The sequence below is a fragment of the Symsagittifera roscoffensis genome, chromosome 3, assembly GCF_963678635.1.
Source record: "Symsagittifera roscoffensis chromosome 3, txSymRosc1.1, whole genome shotgun sequence".
NCBI classification, from domain to species: Eukaryota; Metazoa; Xenacoelomorpha; order Acoela; family Convolutidae; genus Symsagittifera; species Symsagittifera roscoffensis.
The window spans coordinates 53,109,524-53,133,068 of NC_087064.1; the positions used below are offsets into that span (position 1 = coordinate 53,109,524).

Below are 23,545 nucleotides of genomic sequence, written 5' to 3' on the forward strand. Positions count from 1 at the left end.
CAATGACCCATGATGTACGAAAGATTGTCAGTGAACTTATTAAAATTTAACTTAATTAATTTAAAGCATAGATAAAATTTTTAAAAGTTTTCATTTTTCCATTACCTATTGCAATTCATCTTTTTAAATAAAAAGAAACAAATCAGAGGTTTGAAATGGATTTTGAACTTATAACTGGATATTAAACTGTTATATTCAGGACCGGTATAATTTTTATTAGGAATTGAAAGTAGATATTTTGCTTTTGTTTGCTGGTAGCAATTTGACTAGTCTTTGAGGCTTTGGAGACGTCGTAAATCACTTTTAATGGTAGCTAAATTTTCGTTGAGTTAAATATCACCAGTTTTCATGCTCTAGAAATTAATTGTCCAAGCGTGCCATTACAACTGAACAAATTAATTGAAGGTTATTACAAATTCACTATCAAGATTTGCCTGTAAAACAAAATAACCAACACATATCGTCAGGATTTATTAACTTAGGATGCATCTTTTCCCCGTATTTCGAGTAATTCTCGCCGTTTTCACAGTAAAACTGAAGGTGAATTTTGGTCTTTTTTAAAGAAATACAGTGATTGGGGGATGTACAGTTTTTAAGAATAACAAACAGCCTATCTTGCCGTAATACACGGATGCTAGTTCCGATATTTTTCTCTTATCTGCTTGATTCTACACGACATAATTGAACATATTCAATCCAACTATGGACAGCACAATATAGAATTTTATGAAATTTTTTTAGGAAAATAATAGTGTTCAAAAGTTCCCCCTTTCTCCTAAATAGTCAATTTCCTCCAACCTAAAAAGGCCGCGTTTTGCAATATTATTCCGCCTTAAGGCGTTTGATTTTTGTACGATTCCAGCTATCTCAAAATGGCCAAGTTTTTGTTTCAGAACTAGCGTGATTCATTTGGATAGATCTAAATTTTTTGACATTCATTTTTGAATTTTTTTTCTGACAGCGTTTTTTTTTGGTTTTTTTATTGCAAGTGGTGCAAATCGCTGCTTCGCATGTGTAATTAATATACAATTAATTAGCAGCGCTCAAATAAGTCGAGCTTATTCGTTGAACATCGTAAATAAGTGTAGAAAATTGCGCGTTTTTTAGGCCAGGAAATTAAAATTTCATTTTTTTTCTAGCCTTCAAAATTTTACGAAAAAAAAACATTTTATTGGCGAGCTACGTTTAATCACTTGATTTCACGGCGTCTATATCTTAAAACTGTTTAAAATATAGGTGCCCTTTTTGGAGCACTTTTTCAGCTTTTTGATAGCATGTGCTTTGACATTCGATGAGTAATAAGTTAAAACAGTTGATGCATTTTTAATTCATCAAATGAACCGAAAAAATTATTTGCTTTAAACAACATAACATAAATAGAAACTAGATTTCCGCAATTTTCTAACTCAATATATCTTGCAATTTTCGGAATGCATAGTTTATGCATAATGTGCCTTTATGCTTGGCGATTTGTTACATGCAAAGTTAGTGCGAATGCTTTCAGTTTGTCATATTCCAAGTTATTACTTGCAAAATTGAGTCTATTTGTATTTGGTGCGACTTTTGCTGAATAGAATTTGCAAGTTATTAGCATATTTAGCTGCTTTATTTGTCACTAATCGGTTGTTAAGCTTGAGTGGCTGAAATAATAGTGCGTGAGACAAATTTTTTTGATTGCAGTAGGTCGCAAATTCGAATCCTACACATAGCCGAGTTCTTGTGAATTCGATGCTGATTTCTACTTTTTCTTATTTCACTTGATAGAGCTGCTTTTTGGTCGTGTTCTCGCAAGTGTTTGCTTCGCCTCTGTGTATAATATTATCTCTCAAAATTGTCTGATTCGTTTTTAGATATTGGCGCCCTTTGCACAAATGTAAAAAGATAGGCCACCTGTTACAATTTTATGAAGTAACGTTATGAAGATTCTTATAAAGGTCTTGCTAATTTTTTCAGGAAAAGTTCTTTAATTACACAAGCATAGCTTGTGTTGTAGTATGAACTTTCTTTGTTTTCCCGTATGCTAGTTAAAATGCGTCCGCTCTAAAAATTGAGGAATGATAGTTGGTTTTTTTTTCAAATTGACTGGTACCGCTAATGCGTCATAATTGGCCTGCGTCACTTAGCAATTATATAGACTCATAATTGGCGTGCGTCACTTATGAATTTTCATAGACTCAAAGTTTTACTCACTCAATTTTTTCACAGCAGCGTTATCGGTTATATTTTTGCTTGTGTATGCGAATTGCAACTTTGAACACTGTGTAATTTTTAAGTTCAATCAACCACCTGGTGCATGTGGCGAAGAGGTAACACCTGCTTCAGACGGCAAAGGCTTGCTGTTCGAATACGGGGCGGGACCTGTTTAACTAGTCATATTTTTTTGCTTGTGTATGCGAAGTTCAACTTCGCCTCTGTGTAACTACAGATGTGCATTCATACATATTGATGCATTCATGAATGCACTTAGGTATATATGTACTTTTTGACTTCAATTGAAGTTCATCTACTGAAAGTAACGTAAATAGCCTTCTCCAAATACGAACGTGGAAATGGTGCGAAAAAACGTGAACGGTTTCTAGTTTCGATAATGGAATTTAATTTTTAGTTTTCTAGCGGAATAAAAATTTTACCTATTGATCCAGTTTTCTCAAGTTGGGTAAATAATATCAAAAAAGCGCCATAATGAATCGTTTTAGAAATTCAAGGAGCTTAAAGGTCATCTATTTTTTCTTTGAAATTCGTAAGTAGAGATTTTTGAAAAAACAGTTTTTTGTTAGTTTCCTTGCGTTCATTACTCTTTTCCAACTGTCAGTTGGCTACGTTAGTTTTTTTTGTTTACTTGCGTTCAATACTCTTTTCCAATTTTCGATTGGCTGTGTTAATATAGTTTCGAAGGTTTGAAGTTTAGTAATTATAGGCCTAATTTCAAAACTTCGAGAGCTTTTAACACTTTTCTTTGGAAGTCAGTATGTGTGGCTTATTTGAGCAAAACGAATTAATATAAAGTATGGCTTATTTAAGCAAAACGAATTTAGTATGGCTTATTTGAGCAAAACGAATTAATATAAATTTCATGGTTTTGATTTCCCAGTTGATTGTTTCTCAATTGAGTTTTTCCTTTATAACTTTTTTTTTCACTCGCTAAATATCCCTAACTCTTTCGTTAAAAAATTGAACTTGATGTGTTACGTTTAGAAATGATCACAATTTCTAAAATTGAGTGAAATTAGCCAAAATACTCCATTTTATTTTAAAAAATGACCCATTTTGGTCATTTTTTACCCTCTGATAGCGACGAAAAGTGATTTTTCGGTATGAAGAAGAATTTTTTTCGAAAAGTTTTACAGGAATCAACCTTGATCCTACTTGCGAATCATCTTTTAAAAAAAGTTGAGGTCACATTTCATTTCAGTTGTTGAGATCTGGCTCCATCTATGTGCACGTTTTTTGAAAAAACGCCGGTTATTTGAGTTTTTCTTTTATAACTTTTTTTCACCTGTTAAATCCTGAACCATTGTACTGCCTGGAACGTTAACCCGTAACACATTGGTGGTCGCACAAGGCCTTCTAAACCAATATATTCCACCACGGATTTTGGAATTTTTGCAGCTTTTTCGATTGTGTTTGCGAAGTTCACCACTGTGTTATTTAACTTGTTTCATATATTAACTAGTTGTACCTCACCTTAGCGTCTGGTTGTGTTTTACCTCACCTTAGCGTCTGGTTGTTGTCATTGCTCATGTACATGTTTCAGTGTGAACCACTCGGGCACCCAGGTAGACGCACCTCTGTTCCCCACCAATGAGGTTGCCAGGTCAGAGCTGAAGCTAGCTGCTAAACAGTACAAGGACGCAGAATTCATAATACGTGTTTTCATCGAACCAGGTAGGTTTCATTCTGAAAAAATGAAATTTAATGACTGATTACTCGCTCGTAGCTTTGATTTTTAATTATTTTATACGTTTAACTTTTCTTCGAATCAAAATCATGTACCATAAACAATCGCCAGATGGGGTCGTGTGATCTATTCTCTGTGATTACTCGTTGTGTGATTAAGGGTCGTGTGATTATACTTATGCAGCCTTTTTAGTCTTGATTTAAGGGCAGGCGACTGGTGGATCCCATGATCCCGTTGCCTGTCATCTCCACAGGAAATCTCCAGCCTGAATTTGTTGCATTGTGTATAATTTGATTCAAATCTTTTCATCCTTTCTTGATTTGATCTATATTAAAAATGCTCCCCAAATGTTTTTTTTTGATAAAGACAGTTTGAAATTTTTGCTCCTTAACCAGTTTAGAGTTTAAAAGTCTGTTTCTTCATGTTCATACATTGCTAGTGAAAATTATTCAAGTTTCATCAATATGCCTTAAGAAAGACATTGGTGGTTTCATTTAAGCTAGGTTTTAATCCTGACCCTCCACAAAGCGAACAAAATGATACAAATTTGATTCAAAATAAAAAAAGCTGGTAAGTGTAATGAACGTAGTGAGTGTAAATATACAGAGTTATGTACATATGAGAGTAAATAAACCAGCTGAAGTATAAACCAACCGAAAATGCGCGGAGTATATAAGCCTGCCGAAACGTTGCGTCACGTCAATGAAATTAGCATGACTTTCGTAACTTACATAATATCTACATAACTATTATATAGCTATTACGTATTTTCGGCTGATTGATACTTCGGCTGGTCGATAAATCGGCTGGTTTAAACTTCGGCTCGTTTATATACTACTACCCTCTCATATAGGTCTGGGTGATTCTTTTGTGTTTTTTTTAAGGAAAAAGTCTTAAAATTTGTTAACGCTCAATTTTGATTTTTCGCGGTTTGACTTATGATTTCTTTTTCAGTTCACTTCATTTGCTAAAAGGAAGGCAAAATCCACTATCGAGAAGCCAAAATGTAAATTTCACGATAAACGTGATCGGTTTCTAATTCCGATAACGGAATTTAAATCTCAGGTTTCCAGTGAAATAAAAATTTCTACCTATCGATTCAGTTTTCTCAAAGTGGGTTAATTTAATCAAAAACACCAATGATAAATTGTTCGTGAAATTCAAAGAGCCTTAGCGGCATATATTATTGTTCATTAAAATTCGAAAATTAATTTTTTTTCAAAAAACAAGTCAGTTTCCTTGCGTGCATTACTTTTCCAACTGTCAGCAGTTGGCTATGTTTTTTGAAAATTGATTGATTGTTTTGCAAAAAATTAACGTGGTGGAAAAGACGGCTATTCGTGCTTATTGTTGGGTTTAATCGGTTGAGAATCATCGTTAAGTTTCATTCTTTTCCCATAGTAGTTTCTGATAAATTCTTTACTTCATTAGTTGCCCCAGTGTTCCATTTTGCGATCTTATCTAAAAAAAGGCCTTTCTAAAAGCTCTTAAATACTGAGTGGATGATTTTTGAGATGCTGTCCTGTTTAGACAAGGCATCAGTTCCACGCAGTAGGAGTCCATCGCCCCTCATGAGGAACAAGTCGCTGTCCTTGAAGAAAGAACGAGCGGACAGTCGGGGCAGGTCCAGCAAGTCCAGATTGCGATCAAAGTAGGTTTCATTTTATCTGTTGATACTGAGTTTTCTGTCTGATAAAACCATTAGTGATTCAAGAAGGCTGAACTGATAAAAATTTTATTTCTGGGAGAATTAATAGTACCGTGGAACCGTCGAATCAAATTGTGACTTAAGATTAGATTCATGTTTTTAGATCACCTGGTAGGTCAAGCAAGAAGAGATCCAGCTCCAGGAAGAAATCCTCTCGACATTCATCTAGGTAACTCCTTTGAGTGACCTTTTTTTTCTCGTCACCTTAAGCACATATTAGATTAAGCATCTAGCGTTAAAGTTTTATCTTCTTATAATTTATGCCAATTAACCTGCGAATTTGTTGTTAATTTTGTTGGTACCAAAGGTTTTTTGAAAAACACGAAATGGGAGGTGAATGTGGTTGGTCTTCATTTGTACTCAGTTGCTCCAGACTGACTACGACTGCTTATTATTCTCATGTGAAGTAATTTGTTATTACGTGTTTGTGTAGCCGCTTCGCTCCCAAGCCAATCAATGCTCATCGTGTTAAGAGTTGACAAACCAATCGGGATGACGTGAGTCTTGGTTGTTAGAATGGGTGAATTGAATCGAACCACCAGTCGGTAATCGGTTGCTGAATTCCGGCATATCGCCTGCCGAGTAGTCCTCGCGTTCGCGTCTTACTCGGTCCCCTGATCATGAACAAATTTAAAAAGTATATACCCCTCGACTAGTTTTATTCACTCTTTGTTCTAATATGGTAAGTATTTATAGATATCGCTCCAGATCTAAGAAAAGGAGGTCCAGATCGCGTGACAGGGAGAAGTCGTCCAAAAGATCGTCCAAGGACGACAAACGGTCGAAAAGGTCAAGGTCGAGAAAAGCAAGTTCGAAGCGGGAAAGAAAGAAATCAACTTCAAAAACGAATCGCAAGAAGGAAGAAGACAGAGTTGGAAGTAAAAGTGAGCGAAAGGAAAAGGAACGAAGAGAAAAGGAGGAGAGTAGCAGACATGGACATGGGAAGAGTAGTAAAGAGGAGAAGTCGGAGAAGAAACGGAAGCGATCTGGATCCAGGAAGAGATCGTCTTCTCGGTGAGTCCAGAATATAAGTGAAGTTTTACAATCTGGTAACCGGTGGCTTCGAAAGTGCAGTCTTATGAAAAAAAATAAGCGTAATTGCGGCTGTAGGATGAACGGCTCGCATGGTCTGAAAATTGGCTGAAAAATTTTTGACTTTAGATCAAAGAAGAGCAAGCGGTCAAGAAGCAGAGAACGGAAAGAAAAGGACAAGGTAAGCGAAGTATTATTGAAATTAATGAGATCCATGAAAATTTAGTATCTAATCAAATTAATGATGAAAGAAATCTAGTCTTAATTTTTTTCAAGTATATGTTGATTTATTTGCATGAAAAAGAGCTTTTTCAAAAGCTCTTGTGAATATCAATTGTGTTTAGGGAAAAGACTCAGCGAATGGCCATATAAAAGAAGAATTAAATAAAGCAGAGCAAGACAGCCAGCAAAAACTCAACGAGTCTAACATCGACGAAAATTCTAAAACTGACACACGCAGTCATGATTCAAAGCATGAAAGCAAGCAAAATGATGGCCACAATCATGTTAACGGCAATGGAATCCAAGAGGATACTTCATCAGAGAAAGCCCAAATTAAAGTTGAAGAAGTAGCTAATTGATTTTTAACTTGCGACACAGAATTTCTCATTTTCGTTTTCGATACTTCCGTTTTTTTGAAAGTATATTTTCAATTTGAAAGAGGTGATCTGCACTAAATAGCGCAATGCATTGCATGAAATTATTATGACGTGTTTTTCGTAAGTTCCGGAAGAATATACAGAATAAACTTTTGTGATCATTATGTTGCCAATGGTGTACGATCCTGTGTTTTAAAACTCAAAAGTCTGTTTCTGTTAAATTTAATGTTTTATTGCTATTTTTTTTACTCTTTTATATAATACTAGACCAGCAGCTATAGTCTGGCCATGCTTTTAATTGGGTCGGGAAGGTTGTCTGAGTAAAACAAAATACTGGTTTTGCTTAAGTTTCTTCAGTTTCATCTAATTGGAAAGGTTTTACGATGAAAAAATTACTTCAATAAAAATTAACAATTTGAAATATTATTTAAGTGATTCATTAATTTCTTCGAAAATCAAAGAATATTTACTATAATTTATCTGTAGAAGAACAGTTATTTTTTATTCGGCTAAATTGACTTAAGTGACACTTTTCGAGTTTTTTGTAAGCTAGGTTGTGTAATTTTCATTGTAATTTGCCCTTGCGATAAGGAAGGGTATTGTAATCGGGTATAAGACTTTTTCCCGTAATTAACTTTGTTCAAAGGACTCACCTCCTGGATCCTGGACTCTTTCATATACTTCTTTCATTATTACTCCAGCAAAGCTTGCGTGATTGTATGAACTCTCTTTTTTCCAACCTACGTCGAAAATATTAGTGTTCATTTTGAAAGTTCATTTTGATTATTAACCAGCTATTAAGTGCAGCAAATGCTAAGGATATTAACACAGTATTATATTACAATTATCACTTTAGATTCAAGGTATTATGGATCTGTAGCATAGAGGTAGGGAAGGAGACCCGCAACAAAATCAGAGGATTCGAACCTGGACAGGGTCGGATGTTTTGATGAACTTTTTCGTATACTAGTTAAAATGCGTCCGCTCTATAAATTAAGGTATGTTAGTTGGTATTTTTTTCAATTTAACTGGTACTTCTAATGGGCTTGCGTCTCTTAGCAATTATGTAGACTCAAAGTTTTACTCGTTCAGTTTTTCCTAGTAGCGTTATCGGTCATATTTTTGCTTGTGTTTGTGAATTGCTATTACGGCACTGTGTAAATTATAAGTTCAATCAACTACCTGGTGCATGTGGCGCAGAGGTAACACACCTGCTTAACTCTCGTAGTCCTAATTAGCCGGAAAAAATAAGCAGACAGACAAAAATCTTACATAGCCGAAAAGTTTTAAGTTTAAAAAAAAACAGAACCAAACTCCCGGGCTTTCTCGTCAAGCATGCGTGTTAAAGCAATTCACAAGAAAGATTCAGCTTTATTCTAAGCTGATTTAGCACCCATGCTTGACGACAAAGCGCGGGTCTTTGAATCTGTTTTTTTTTTGCAAACTGAAAATTTTCGGCTATGTGAAATTTTTGTCTGTCTGCTTATTTTTTACCACTTAGTTACTGCAGAACGACTTTTTTGAAAGTTCGACTTTTTTCTAGATTTCCGAAAGCTCCATCTAAATTTTCTAAGGGTGCGGGTAACTTTGTTTGGGATCTTTTATGCTTTTTTTTGGCATGTAAAAAAATTTTCTGACAAAACAAAGTTTTTTTTTCAATTTTGATTTTTCTTTCCATTTGATTTTAATCAGTCATCTATACTATATTTAAATGCGAGTGACAGCTATCTCCCATGTTTAAGCATATGAATTTTGCATGTTAAACGAAAGAATTTTTTCATGTTTAAGCTATATCATGTATTGCAATGCTTAAGCAAATTTTTCAATTAGTTTTCCGCAAGGCCAATTTTCAATTAGTTTTCCGCAAGGTCTGTTGTATACCTGCTTTTTTAAATTAATTTGATTATGTCTGTCTACCTTTCGCCTAATTTTTTATTTTTCATTTATTATCATTTATCTATTATATATTTAAATGCGGGCTTCACTATCTCGCCATGTTTAAGCTTTTTCAACGTATTATTTTTGCATGTTTAACTAAAGAATTTTTTCACGTTTAAGCTATATCGTATATTGCAATGGTTAAGTTTCTTTTTCGATATTCCAGTTTAAATTACGTTTTTAATTTATCAAGTTTGAAATTAGCAACCCAATCGTAGGATATTGTCAGAGTTTTCCCAGGTTTTGCAATTCTGGCCTCCATATATGAATAACCAAAACCTTTTAGTGACGAGATAGGCAATTTTCTCAATTTTTGAAATTCTCACCCTGTAGTTGGGTGCTGTTAAGGTACTCTCAGGGGTAGCGAGCGAATCTAGCCTCCAATTTTCATTTCTCAAATTCTTGTAGTTTTGAGATATGACGTTTTTTATTATTTTTTTCAAAAATTTTCCAAAAACTTAGATTTTAAAAAATTCCCCAAAACGTTGAAGATCTCAACCCTGTTGTTGGATATTATGAGGGTACTCTCAGGGACTGCGAATCTTGCCTCTGATTATGGCTTCTCAAATGATTGTATTTTTCAATATGACGTTTTTTGGAATTTTTACAAAATTTTTCGGAAAACTAAGATAAAAAAATTTCACAAAACTTGAAACTACTATCTCTGTAGTGAAGCTCTGTCAAGTTTCTCTCAGGGGGTTGCGAATTTTGCCTCTGAATATGGCTGCTCAAATTCTTATTTTTCGAGATATGACGTTTTTTAGAATTTTTTTTTCAAAGTTTCAGGAAACTTAGTTTTAAAAAATTTCACTTCAAATTTAATCTTGAATTTATCCTCTGTGGTGAGGCTTTGTCGGTGTACTTGCAGAAGTTGCGAATTTTGCCTTCAAATAGGACTGCTCAAAACCTTGCAGTTTTCCAGATATGACGGTTTTTTTTTGATTTTTTCAAATAAATTTTCATGAAAATTAAATTAGTTTTTTTTTTTTAAGTTTGAATTTCCTAACCCGTAGTTGGGGGGGGGGGGGGGGGGGGGGGGGCTGTCAGAGTAATCTCCGGGTTTGCAAGTTCAGCCTCCAATTAAGCAATTAAGAATGCCCAAACCTTTTTTTTAAGAGATAATAAAATATATGTGATTTTTTGGAAATTTTCGGAAAAATTAAATTGCAAAATAATTCGTTAAAGTGAAATTCCCAACTCTGTAGTTGTGTACTTTCAAAGATTGCGAATATTGCCATCACAAAAGACTGCTCAGTTTTTGGTAGTTTTCGAGATGTGAATTTTTTCCTGATTTTCAAAAAATACCTTTTTTAGAAAACTTAAGGTGAAGTTTCTCAAAATTTGAATTTCCCAACGTTGGGTACTGTAAGTAGTTGGGTACTGTAAGAGTATTCTCAGGGGTTGCAAGTCTTGCGTGCAAATGCGACTGCTCAATTGCTTTCAGTTTCCCAGATGTGACCTTTCTTAATTCATCATAAATTTAGATATAAAAAAATGTTACAATTTTTAATGGTTTTTCAAAATTTGAATTAAAAAAACGAATGAAAAACTTTACAAAATTTGAAGTTACTCTCAGTAGTTGCAAATCTTGCGTCCAAATGCGACTGCTCAATTGTTTTCAGTTTCCCAAATGTGACGTTTCTTAGTTCATTTTAAATTTTTCGAAGAATTTATATAAAACTTCATAAAGTTTTATGGTTCTTCAAAATTTGTATAGAAAACTTGAATAAAAAACTTTGCAAAATTTGTAATTACGAACCCTGTAATTGGGTGCTGTCAGAGTACACTTAAAGAATAGTTTTTTGAGTTGTTGAAAATTCGAAGCACCAGAGGTGCGTTACATTCTAGTTCATTTTTATATCGCAAGTGGTTCGAAGCTCATCTTCGCTGCTGTGTAAAATTTTGAATGATTGAGGTCTCTAGATTTAGGTGTGCTTTATTCACAGCGTGGAGTTCAAAGAGTTGAATTCACTTATTGTTTTTGTTGAAAATGGTTAAGGGAATAAATCAGTTAATGTTTTTCTGTTTTTTTGAAGTGCATTAACGGTTTTTTATCTGCCTGTTAGCTATATTTTACTTTGTGTCGGCGAATTGGACCTCGACTTTGCGTTGAAGTTTGGCCAGTTTACAATAAAGTTAAACCAGAGTCTTACAATAAAATAATTTTTTCTCTGAATTGACTGACAAATCAATTTTTAAATTTAGTTTGCCCTTTTTGATGTTAACATGTAGTCCGTATTGTGCGCAATTCAAGTCAAAAAGGAAAATGTTTAACCCATTTTTCACTAAAATGAAATTGTGAAAGAAGAATAAAAATGCTTTTTGAACTCAATTTTTATCAGCTTATAGAAGAATTTCGATAGCTCTGTCTAAACTTGTTTCTGGATAGCAGATAGATCAAACCAGTCTTCTGGTCTAAAAGTGTTTAATTGTTTTTTAGAATCCGAATCGCCATTGAAAGGATATAAAAATGATACAACTCTTCGATACCGGCTGATGATAAGGCCAATCATTTCGATTAACGTAATTGCTAAAAGCAGTTTTATTATACGATAATTTTTTTCGTGTTTCTTAGAATGCGACTCATGTTTCAACTGAATTTTAAACTGATACCTTCGATATCTTGGAAAAAATTCCCGAATCTTATGAGTAGTCAGAACAGTGATTTTTGAACTGACCATTTTGCAACTTGTATGAGTTTGAAGCAACTAAAATGCTTAAAACGAAAGCTTTTCATATTAAATAAACAAATTTATATTAAATAAAGAGTTAGGTCACAAAAATTCTGAATAGTGCATTGACATTTTTTGTAACACAAATCGAGGCATGCAGTGTCGAGGTGCGATCAAATTTCGAGATTCAATGTACGCTGTGCTCCCTAGTATAAAACAATTGTAGAAAACACTATGAAACGATGCACGCCAAAGCAACTTTTTATTTTTTGTTTGTGTTTGATTGACCAAACGAAGCATGGAAACAAATGGCAGACTAGTTTCATTTTTCAAACAACGCACAGATACATTTCGATTTTATAAGACACGTAGGTGACTGTCATTGAAATCAACGAGGAAACATATGGTAGGTCCTTTTTTTATCGGTTTTGATTTCTTCCTTTTTTGCCAGAAAAGTCTTAAATTGCTGTAATAACTACAGAAGTGCATTAATAGATATTAATAGATTGAATGCCTCTATTTGTGTATGCATTTTTCAGTTCAATTCAATTTCGATTGCGATTAGGAGGCGATTAAGCTTGCGACTAGGATTTCTTAAGTTTTCGATTAAGAGGCGTTATCAAATCTTAATTTTGGCTTTTCAGGCTAACAACTTTTCGAACCAAATCACTTGAATCAATGCTAGCAGCACGTTTGCTACTTTATTCTGCTGACATGCTGAATATTTTGAACAATCAAATTAAATTTTTTGGGATTACTGGTTTCTGTTACACTACTCGGTGCGATAAATTTACTCCTGTTATGTTATTTTTTTAAAACTTTTGAATAGTTTTGGCTGATGTTATATTGGCATAGATGTCTCTTTTGCGTCATTTGGAGTTTGTTGACAGATTTTTAAGCGAGTGTGTGCTTATAGTGGGTTGATACAAAAACTTAATTTTTGCGACAGTAGTACCTAAGTATTGTCGATTTGGTACTGCTAGATACATTTTGACCGACTGCTGTTTTAACTATGGCAGTTGTATTTCAAGGTATAGATAAGCAAGGGTATTGCAAGCGGGTACTAGACTTTTTTCCCGAAAACAACTTTGTCCACACTTTTAGATGACGATCTCCTCTTGTAGAGGATCTTCACTTCTAGAGGATCTTCTGGTTTCATCTTGTAATTATTTTTTCAAGGGTCGTTTTTTCAGGTTGTAATTATCTTTTCAAAAAAATGTCTCAATTTTTTTTCGGCTTCGTGTTTTTGTCCTAGTTTCTATCGGTTCATTTACCGCTTTTTTAAACGCCATTTTTTTATCTGATAGGGTTTTAATAGGCTTTTTTGAAGCATGGTTTTTGTTTCAATTTAAACCATTGTTTCTACAAATTTGTAATTTTACCATATCTGATTTTTTTTTTCGTTTTTTCAAGTATTCAAACAGTTTCAGCTTATGGTATATCGACCTGCTCAACTTATTTTGCGTAATTTTGTTGGCAATATCCGTTTGGGATTATATGTTTCAGTTTGGATGGGTCGTAAAAACTCTGAAATTTTTTATGACAACATTTTTATTTTCGACTCAACAGGTTTTGATCCAAAGTTTGTCGCCTTTGTTGCCACTCGGTAAATGATTTCCATTTTTTAAGAGCTGTTTATGAAGTTCATCCGATCCAAATATGAAGTTTTCGTAGCTTTAATATTTCAACTTTTGTCAAGTGGTTTTTTCAAGAAGTTTTTTTCAACATATTTTTTAGAATAATTTTTTGGCTTGCCTTTTTTTTCATTCAATTTTTTGTAGCGCAATGTGTTTTGTTGCATCGCAAGTGTTGCGAAGCTTCGCTTCGCCTCTGTTCAAATTAAATATCATTCTTCTGGACCTATTTGTTGAAATCAATTCGTCCGATTTTTTTGTTTTCGGTTTTTTTTTATCAAATAATTTTTTGGCTTAGTGGCTTTCGTCTCAATTTATTTCTGCTAAATTGCCATGCTATTTTAGTGTTGTATCGCATGTGGCGAGAAGATCAGCTTTGCCTCTGTGTAATTCCGAGCTGGATAAAAGTTTTACCTATTGATCCAATTTTCTCAATGGAGTGAGTGGTTAATGGTACCATTTAAGCTTCCGTGGCTCACTTGTTTAGTGTGTGAGACTCTTAATCTCTAGTTCGCAGGCTCGAATCTCAAAGGTAGACGAATTTTTGCTAATTTGAGGATTATTTCTAGCTTTTATTACTACATTTTTTAGAGCTCCTTTTTTTCGTGTTCTGGCAAGTGTTTGCGAAGCGAAGGCTCGCCTCTATGTTCAAAGTTTGCTAGAGAATAAATGTATTGTGGTTACGCTAGAAAAATGAAGTTCGTTTTTTGTTGGCTTTACTATTGATTTCTCTCTTCCATCTTTCGGAGTTTCTTAGGCCCATTGCGTTATCCTATACTGAAAGTGAAATTGACATTATAATGAGCGTGATTTTAGAAGGTTTCTGGAGAATCCATCAATTACACTTGGGAGAGCGTGTATCCTGAAGTCGGGAACTGTAATTTTTCCCGTAAACAACTTTTCTTACAAGAAATTTCACCAGCTTTAATATTGAACGTTAACAACCCTGCTTGATTCCCTCATGATCTGGAGGTAAGGCGTTCCCTTTTGCACCCCAAGCTCTGGGTTTCGAATCCCGGAGGAACTTTTTTTTCTTTCAGTATGTTAAAATTTTCAACGGTAAAAATTAAGTTGTAAGACTTCCGCTTGTCTGCTCAAGTTTTGTTGGCTTAGGTACCGCATCAGAAGTTTTTCTTGTGCTGTAAGCAAGTATCATGCTAGTTGCAAGTGTTTTTCTTTTAGGTTCAGGGGTAGTTGCAAGTGATTTTCATTTTTTCGACTTAACTGGTTTCAGCTCAAAGATTATCGGCTTTGTTTCCGCTTCGTAAGTTCTGTTCCTGTGCTAATTTCAAATTCAGTTGTTCTAAGATAGTCGGCTTCATTTCCGCTACGTAAGTTCTGTTCCTGTGCTAATTCTAATTTTAAATGTCTTGCTTGGCTTGTTCTCCTAGATTTTCGTTTTTGTAATTTTTTTTCCTTTTTTTTGTACAATTGATATTTTTTCTCAAAAACTACCTTGCCGTTTATCAAACAACGGGAATCCTCGGAAACATCGCTTACTACCCTGTGTTCCTGGATAATCCCCTAGTCACCTTTTACGACCACTATCTAGAGCCTTCGAAAAAGTCTGTGGGAGAATATAAATCAGAGATATTGGGTTCAAGTGGATAGAACATGTTGTCTTCGATCAAAATGAGAGGTTTTGTAAATCTTTACTGCATAAGCGGCTACGCACAATTCTTTTTCACACAAAAAGCTACGATTCTCGGAAAAATCAAATTTTTTATTCCGTTGACTGTTTTCTGGAAACTGTTTGACTTTTCTCGAAAACTACCCCTCCAATTTTAAGGTTGAGTGTTCAATCGAGAAACCCGGTTTCGGGTTTTTTCTCTGCATAAATGGCCACGACATATTTGAGCCAGAAAAACAAATTGTTTTCGAACGCTTTTTTGAACTATTATCCGTTTTAAGAATTTTTTTTGACTTTTCTTATAGACTAACCTGAGACAAAGGGTTCAATCGAATGAACCGTTTTCGAGTATTTTTGCTGCAGAAGCAGTGAATATTTAATATTTTGCAAGGAAATTGTTATGTCCTTTGGAAACTTCCAAACTAAGTAGAGAAACAACTTAGTTTTGGGCAAAGTCCTTTTTACCGAGACTGGAAAATTTGGGTTTATTAACTAGTTTTTTCCAGCTATTTTCATTTTGTTCGATTTCTTATGTTTTGTATGTTTGTTTTGTTTCGCAAGTGGTGCGAAGCTCCGCTGAGCCCCTCTGAGAGTTTTTATACCGTTATTTTTATAAGAACTTTAAGGAAATAATGCAAATTTTTTAAATAAATCAATTGTTTTATTTTTTATTATATTTGAATTTTTTGCTTTTGCGTTTATCGATTTTCTGTTCATACCATTATACTAGCTGATTGCTGTGCAAATAGCACCGAATGTTTTGGACACAATAATAAAAACTTGAAACAATTTATTTTCATTGGTTTTCAAGTATTGTCATTTTTATTCGAGATGTGGAGATAATAAAAAAACCAATTGTAAAAACAGTTTTTGTAGAAAAATGTCAAAAAAATCGTAAAAAATTTTCACAAAAATTTTATGATTCCTAAGATGGCACTGAAAACTAACTTTATTTGAGTAAAATTAAATTTTCAAGGCTTACAGTAAGCAAATACAAGCTAATATAGGCATGCTCACTTGTTCGAAATTAGAGGAAAAATCAAAGTTTCAAACCGGTTTTTTTCTCAATTCTGGAGATTTTTTTTGGAAGGTTTTGAATGTCGTTCGAATCACGACTAAAATGGCTATATATGCCATATATCAAACGACACAGTCCGATGATTATTTGTGTTACCTGATTTTATGTGGAAAACAAAAAGATGGAAAAAAAGGAAAAAAAAACTTTACACCCGAATACAAAGCTCTTCCCCTTTTTTAATGGTCGGAACAATGAAACAAATGTAACTGGTTCAGTTTAGATTATAATAAGCGTATAGTTAGACCTGATCGCTCGAAAAACGACTAAATTGCAGAATTTCCAAACCGTTTTTTTTACACTGGGAAGACTTGAAAATTTTTCAAATTTCGAATCACGCCTGAAAGGGCTTTAATATGATATCACTGACCCATTCCGATGATTGTTTTTGGTACCTGATTTTGCGTGATATATGAAAAAAAAATAAAACACACCTGAAGACAAAGTTTTCGCCCATTTTCAATGGTTGGAACATAAACCTGATATTTTTTTCTACAGGAATCAAGATGATGCTGAAAAAGTGATTTTAATTTCCAAAACGGTTGAAAAAAGGACAGTTCAGAAAATTTAGTAAGTTGATAAATTGGGTGCAGATGAGTTTGGCGTTCCTTAACCCGTGAGATGACAATTCGTAAGCAACAATTTGCTTGCGTTTCAAAAAAGCTGCTACTCGTTGCAGAGAATTTACCATAGTACTTAGTAATCTAATTTAAAATAGATTGACTTGGTGATGCACAACAACCAAATGGCCATGCCTTAGCAGATATGGGATTCTATATGGAGTGATTGACGGAATTACCGAAAAATTATCCCTGGTTAAATTTTAAAACAAATTGCGATCCTTTTATGATTTGTCGCCATACCGTGTAACTATAGCGTAGCGTAGTCATGAGTGTAGACCAGCAAAAGAAAACGATAAATTTTATTTCGACTTTGTCGTTTGTAGATAAGTTTATGGGTACTTCGGTGGAGGATTTTGAGCAGATTGACAAATCCTTCAAACCTCTCTGTAAGTAGTTTGTTTGCCTGAATTACATTCAATTGGCATGTAGAAACAAAAAAAAGTTAACGAGAATAATGAACTTTGCCTCGGAACAATCAATGTATTTGGAATTAACGGACTGCTACATCCATGTTCAAAATAAGTTCATTTTAGACAGTATTCAAAAACAGAATCTAAAAGGTTAATCTAGTTTTTTTGTTGACTTATCTAGATCGGGATGAGGGTAACAGGTCAAGAATACGGACGATCGAGGAACATCTGGGCTTTTCAATCGTAAGCGTTTAATGACCCTTTGCTTTGGTAAAATGGAAACGTTTGTAATTTTCAAAAGATTAGGGTAAGTCTCAAATGGCTTTTACGTGTCACAAAATTGAAAATCACCAAATTGCCTTTTACTCCCGAAAATATAGATAACTAAATCATTTCATTTGAGTTGTTAAAAAAACTAATTTTTTTTTTCAAATCAGTAATGAGTCGCGCATGGATTGTTCGTTACAAAGTTTAAAGGCACTTTTGAACACCAAGTTTTTTTGTCATATAGACGCCGCCGAGCGGACTTCGGACGAAGGAGTTTTGTCTGATAGGGGAGGGGAATTTGAAGAAGATCTGCAGGAAAGTGCCAAAGGAGAGATACTTTGTCCTCTTCTCACACCAGCTCATCTATTGCAATTTCCCACCTCAGGATAGGAACATGCGCAGACCGGTCAGTCTTTTCCCGCATTTTTCGGCTCAGCAGTGAGCATTGCAAATCAATGTATTCTGCCAATTTTGGGAGAACATAGATGGTACAGCGACTTAAAATTTGGAAGATTGTAGTTGTTCTTCTACTGTTTGAATACATATAAAGTCCAGTACTCTATAATTTCGTTGAAATAATTATTTTGTTGGCATCAAACTACAAAAACTTTAAAAGGGTCTGTTCAATGATATTGTGAAAAGATGTAAAGGTTCCCTTGGACAGGCAAACTTTTATTTTTGGAATCTTCTTCAGCTGTTGTTTAAAACTTAGTCTGGCTGTATGCAAACTTTATTTTTCACTGACTGCTTTTTTGAACTTAAAACTTGTAAAGTTTATTGTTGTTTTAGCTGCTGAAGACGAAAGTGATGAACACGTGTGGTATGGACGTGGAGGAGTGCTCCAACTTCCAAGTGGGAGACATGAGCTGTGAGTCACCATTCAGCACTCATTGTCACATAAAAAAGGATAGCTGGTAACTGTGCAAGTAGCTCAGAATGTTCCGATCATAGTCTTTAAAAAATGCAATAAAAAAGTTTTCTTAAATTAGTGTCGTTTTTTCTGCGTGATAAAAGGATCTGAACAAAAAACTAGAGCTTAGGCATATTCGACAATAATATTAAAATAAGCAAATTGGACTACAGTTTTTTTAGAAAAAGAAAAAAATAAAATGTTAAATAATTTTTCAAATTTTTTGAATTATTTATCCTAAAATGGCGTTAAAAAACTCCAGAAAGTTGAGTACATCTAACTATAAAATTGGCATAAATAAGCTATTGTAAGCGGCTTAAAATGAGCAAAATAATCCTGCTCGCTCGCTTTATTAGCTTGAAATTAGACTAAAATTCAAAAACTTTAAATCGGCTTTTCTCCACGCTGAGAAAAAGTGTGAACTTTTTGATTGCCGGCTTTTATATGATTCCGACCCTGTCCAATGATTATTTGTGGTACCTGAGTTTCCGTGGAAAACAAAAAAGTTGAAAAACTAGGAAAAAAAAACCGAATACAAAGTTCTTTCCCATTTTCATTGGTCGGAACAAAAAGTCAAGAATCATTCAAGTATCGTCTGCACGTGCAATTGGAAAATCCTCTGGAATTTTAGAAATAAAATTTGATAAAGGAAATGAAAATTGAATGAAGAAGAAATGGTTTCTTCTGCGCATGTTTTATGAAAAAAAATTGTAGACTCGTTGATGATACGAGCAATTCCGTCCAGTGATGTCCATTTAAAAAAATAAAAATAGAAATTTAAATTAAAATTGTTTAAGAAAATTATAAAAATTGTTGGCATCAATTTAAATTTTTCCGAAACTATGTAAATTTTCCTTTAGAAATTTTTTTTTCAGTCTGTTTTTAGCAGTTTTTCTGCCAGTTTTGGTGACTTTTCGCAATTTTGTGAAACGAATTCCAAAGCAATTTTTTGGGCATATCTATTTGCTAGAAAAATTCATCAAATTTTTCGTGAAAATTTAGATTGCTTGCTTCTTTCGCGGAACTGTGAAATTAATTATAATGAGTAAACTCTGTACTTTGGCGTCGGATCGAATATCGCCGGAGCAATTTTTTTTTTTCAATTTAAATTGCTCGATTTATATTTAAATTTTTCATTCAAGTTGAGTGGGCACATAATTTCACATTTAAATAAATTGAAATTTAAATGAAAGCTTAAATTAATTTAAATTATTTTTTTTAAATGGATCTCACTGGTTCCGTCCCAACGCTCAAAATGCATTTCAAGTTCTCATTGATTTTTAAAAATATATAATTTGAAGTCTTCACGAATTTGAAGACATTTGTAGGAAAAAAGCATAGTTTGTGCAATGAGTAATCATTTCCTACAAATAGCTTCAGATTCGTATTGAATTGGGATATATTTAAGACGTTGGCGTGGTAGTAATGTTAGTCATTATGAAAAATATTGAATGTGATTGGTTGAGTTATGACTTCAAGTATGTTGCAGACGAACACTGTCTCAAGATCCAAACTGCAGAAAAGAGTTTCATAGTGGTGATGGAGAGTCCCGATGAGCAGATGGCTTGGCTGGACTACATCCGCAGTGCCATACAACACTCCAACATGAACTGTGTGTACAATCAAGAAATATCATTGGATTCGTGTAAAAATGACTTGTAGTAGAATTCTATAGGTAAGAAAGTAGGATTTCAATTTCTACTATACGTGGCAAGTTTTGCACGTCTCAAAGTTCGTTGAATGGTTAAACAATTGATTAAAATGCCCTTGTGAAGTTTGAGCAATAAGATTGTCCGGTTTCCGCTATTGGGTCTGAGGATTGTTCGATTTGTTTCAGATATGGTAAAACCGAAGAAGATGACTTCGTCGGCTCCTGTGTGGACCCCTGATCAAAACTGCTCCGTCTGTCCTGTGTGCAACAAGACCAAGTTCACAGCCATCAACAGACGAGTAAGTCAAGTTCACACCTAATGCATAACATTTTATGATATTGTAGTTATTTAAAGTTTTTGTAAGTCCATTAGGGAGAGTTTTCCACGGTTGATTTCTAGACTTCGCTGAAACTTTTCAATATGAACTTTCTGAAAAATGAAATCATAGACAGAAGCGGTTCTTGAATTGACATTTCCAGTTTAGAGCATTTAAGATAGTGCCTGCATGTTGTATCGTGTTTCAGCATCATTGTCGAAAGTGTGGGACTCTGATGTGTGGAGACTGTCAAAGATATCAGGAGGACAAAGCTAAGAAGAAGAAGGAAAAGGTGTGCTTCATGTGCCTAGACATTGCCAGTGAGTCAAGCTTCAGATAGATTTGCGTTATACGCAAAGACGTTACCCTATAAAAGATGTCCAAAATAAAATCTAACTCCTTGACATACAACATGACACTACTGCGTAATGTTTGGGAACCACCGTTAATTATGAATGCAATGAGTTCTTGCAATAGTCGAGTAATAGTTCATATTTATTTTTCCCATGCGAAACCAAGCTCTCTGGGTGCAGACGTGTGAATGAAGGCAGACTGAATAGGTCAAAAAGATAAGTACTCAGAGACTTAGCCCTTAGATGAAGTTATTAACGAGAGCAAAATACGGCTGATACGATTGTACCTTTGTTCTTCTTAGTAAACTCTCTTTGTTTTTAGAAGGGAAATCATCTTTCCAATCGCCTTCCCAAATGGTGCCTTTACCCAAGACAGTATCAGACGAAGAGAGAGCACAGTTAGCTGCACAACAGAAGGGTATGCTATTTCAATTTATACTCAAAATCACATTGAAAAATGAACGAGAAACAAAAAATTTTGCTTATAAATGAGCTAATTAATTACACGACACCTATTCATGACTGAACTATGTCATTGTAAGCATTATCTCCTATTGAAGCGCAAGTTAATGATATGCTTAATGGTATTGCATATTTTTGAACTTGTACCGTATTTTCTGATGCAAAATATGGTGATCTAAATCGTGATGTCAATTGTTATATTTCAGATCCGCACTTATAAGGTATTTTCTTCCCTGTATTTTTCATTAGTGTTTTGCTCGTTTTTCTCAAGCATTTGGTTTGCATGTGGTGGGCTGCATCCGAAGATAATTTTTCACGTAATCCTTATGCTCATTTTCCAGAATCCTGCACTGAATGAAATGATTTATTTGGAACAACATTAGTTCACACATGCGGAGCGTAGTGTCATATTACGATATCCACTTTTTCCAGTACAAGTCGCAAATTAAAATTTGTATCCGGAGGTGTTTTATTTTTGTTTTCCACAAAAAATCAGGTACCACAACAAACCATTGGAATGGGTCTTATGATATATCATATTGAAGTCCTGTCAGTCGTGATTCAGACGACATTTAAAATTTTTCATATAAATTTGCTCAGTGTCGAGAAAAAACCGTTTGAAATGAAAGTTTTGTTAGAATATAGTTCGTTTTTGGAGTTTCTAGCGCCATTTGGTAAATGAAAAACTTCATAACTTAGAAAAATGAAAATATTTTCTGAAAGTTGTTTTTTCATGGAACGCATCAAAACCCAGGGATCTAAACAGGGATGTCAAACAATAGTACCAATGTGCGACCCTTCGAGCGATGAGGGGATCGACGCGCTGCTGTCGCCGCTGCTAGGAGGTTCAATCCTCGCTGCTTCAAGTTCGACTTTTTCTCATGTCTTTTTGAATGTATACTGCTCGTTTCGGTGTATTGATTGCTTGTTTCTGCGAAGTGAAATTTCGCCTCTTTGCTGATAACATAGAACGTCTACAGCTTAAGTCATGGTTGTGGTGACTTTATAGCTTTTTTTTGATATGTTTCCCTGCAATTCAGTTGAGAGTCTTTGAAAAGATGTTGTGTGTTCTTATTGTTTTAGCACAGAAGCAGATGGATATGAGAAATGTGATTCCGGCGTCAGCAGAAGTGGCCATACAGTACGACACTGACTCATCCTCTGATGACGATGACGACTAGGCTCACCGATTCCAATGCTCAATCTAAACATTCCTGTTACATCATCTATCTGCTCTACTCTGGTCGCTATTAGAGGCTGTTTTTATGGCATAAGATCCAAATGACAGAAACTATTTTTTTTTCAGCTGAAATTATCTCGAATTTGTGAATAGTCGTAGGGCTTTGTATAAGATTGTTGAAAACTGAATTTGGGTCGCTAATTACAAATTTCTGTCATTTGGCGCTTCTGCTGCGAGAGATTATCTTTCTACTTGAAAGTTGTTGCATTAACTTGTTTGTTATAATGCAGTTCGATGCTACTTCACGATATCCCTCAATCTCTGTTTTAAAATGGATGACGAATAATTGTTAAGTCACGAGTAATTGCAAAAGATAGAAGAAGACTGCTCGTATCAGGGCGATGCCCTGAATGTTCCGACTGCCTTTTAAGGTCAATGGAGCAGCATACATGAAAAATTTAAATGTAATAAACTAAAATTGAAACTTAAAAAAAGTTAGATTTTTTTGTGAAAACATCCCCCACACGCCATATTAAGTACAAAGTGATAGTTTTTGCTCCTATTAACAAATCAATTATGGCATATAAGCTTCCTTGAACCAATTTGGAACGATTTATAAGACGGATTAAATCTCGCTTACGCGTTATTTAGCGCGAAATATATCGCGCGTTAATTGTCACAAATTGACCAAAATGGCAATATTTAAACCCCCATAACTTTACAAAAAATGATCACAGGTAAAAGATTATTTCAAATTTAAGCTCAGGATAACAATAGCTTTCGAATGATATAAAAAAATTCCGTCAAAAATGTCTAGTTAAAAAGTCGAAATTTGTCTGAAGAAAAAAAACCCACCCGAGCACAAATATTCCGTTACTTTCGTATCGAAAGTCGGAACACTCATTTCTTTTTATTTATCAACCTTTTGGGCGGGTTGAAACCCCACCACCATTAGGCTCGTAGAAGGCGAGTATCCACCCCCTATAATGAACTAATTGGGCGGTATGCTGTTATGAAAATGAGCTTAGTAACGAGTTTCCGCCTCTCGCAAAAGCTGTCAATTAAGTTCTCTGAAAACAGACAAAAATTCGAATAGGAGGTGCTACTTAGAATCTGAAATTAGCGGCAACATATACTACTTTCTTAAATAGAACTAGGTTACTCTTCGAAATTTCCCTAAGAAAAC

General features: G+C 34.4%; 2 protein-coding genes across 3 annotated transcripts in view; both read left to right on the forward strand.

The window, feature by feature from the left end:
- LOC134841220 (probable splicing factor, arginine/serine-rich 7) overlaps positions 1 to 7,476 on the forward strand; it is a 446,664-nt gene extending 439,188 nt beyond the window's left edge. The window contains exons 8-13 of the mRNA XM_063857063.1: positions 3,755 to 3,885; positions 5,429 to 5,549; positions 5,710 to 5,775; positions 6,303 to 6,620; positions 6,768 to 6,819; positions 6,983 to 7,476. Of these exons, the coding sequence (XP_063713133.1) occupies positions 3,755 to 3,885; positions 5,429 to 5,549; positions 5,710 to 5,775; positions 6,303 to 6,620; positions 6,768 to 6,819; positions 6,983 to 7,219 (925 nt within the window). The 3' untranslated portion in view covers positions 7,220 to 7,476. The remainder of the gene's footprint in view (positions 1 to 3,754; positions 3,886 to 5,428; positions 5,550 to 5,709; positions 5,776 to 6,302; positions 6,621 to 6,767; positions 6,820 to 6,982) is intronic.
- On the forward strand, positions 33 to 22,987 carry LOC134841222 (pleckstrin homology domain-containing family F member 2-like). 2 transcript variants are annotated; one of them, XM_063857067.1, is made up of 11 exons: positions 33 to 44; positions 17,130 to 17,195; positions 17,401 to 17,462; positions 17,731 to 17,892; positions 18,276 to 18,354; positions 19,886 to 20,008; positions 20,234 to 20,346; positions 20,573 to 20,684; positions 21,040 to 21,135; positions 21,386 to 21,400; positions 22,263 to 22,987. In XM_063857067.1, exons 2-10 carry the CDS (start codon positions 17,141 to 17,143, stop codon positions 21,397 to 21,399), a joined length of 816 nt encoding a protein of 271 aa, XP_063713137.1. In that variant the 5' UTR covers positions 33 to 44; positions 17,130 to 17,140; the 3' UTR covers position 21,400; positions 22,263 to 22,987. The 2 variants fall into 2 exon arrangements, with proteins under 2 accessions (XP_063713137.1, XP_063713136.1); XM_063857066.1 differs by lacking the exon at positions 21,386 to 21,400 and having other exon boundaries at positions 22,263 to 22,510.
- Positions 22,988 to 23,545: the final 558 nt, after the last annotated feature.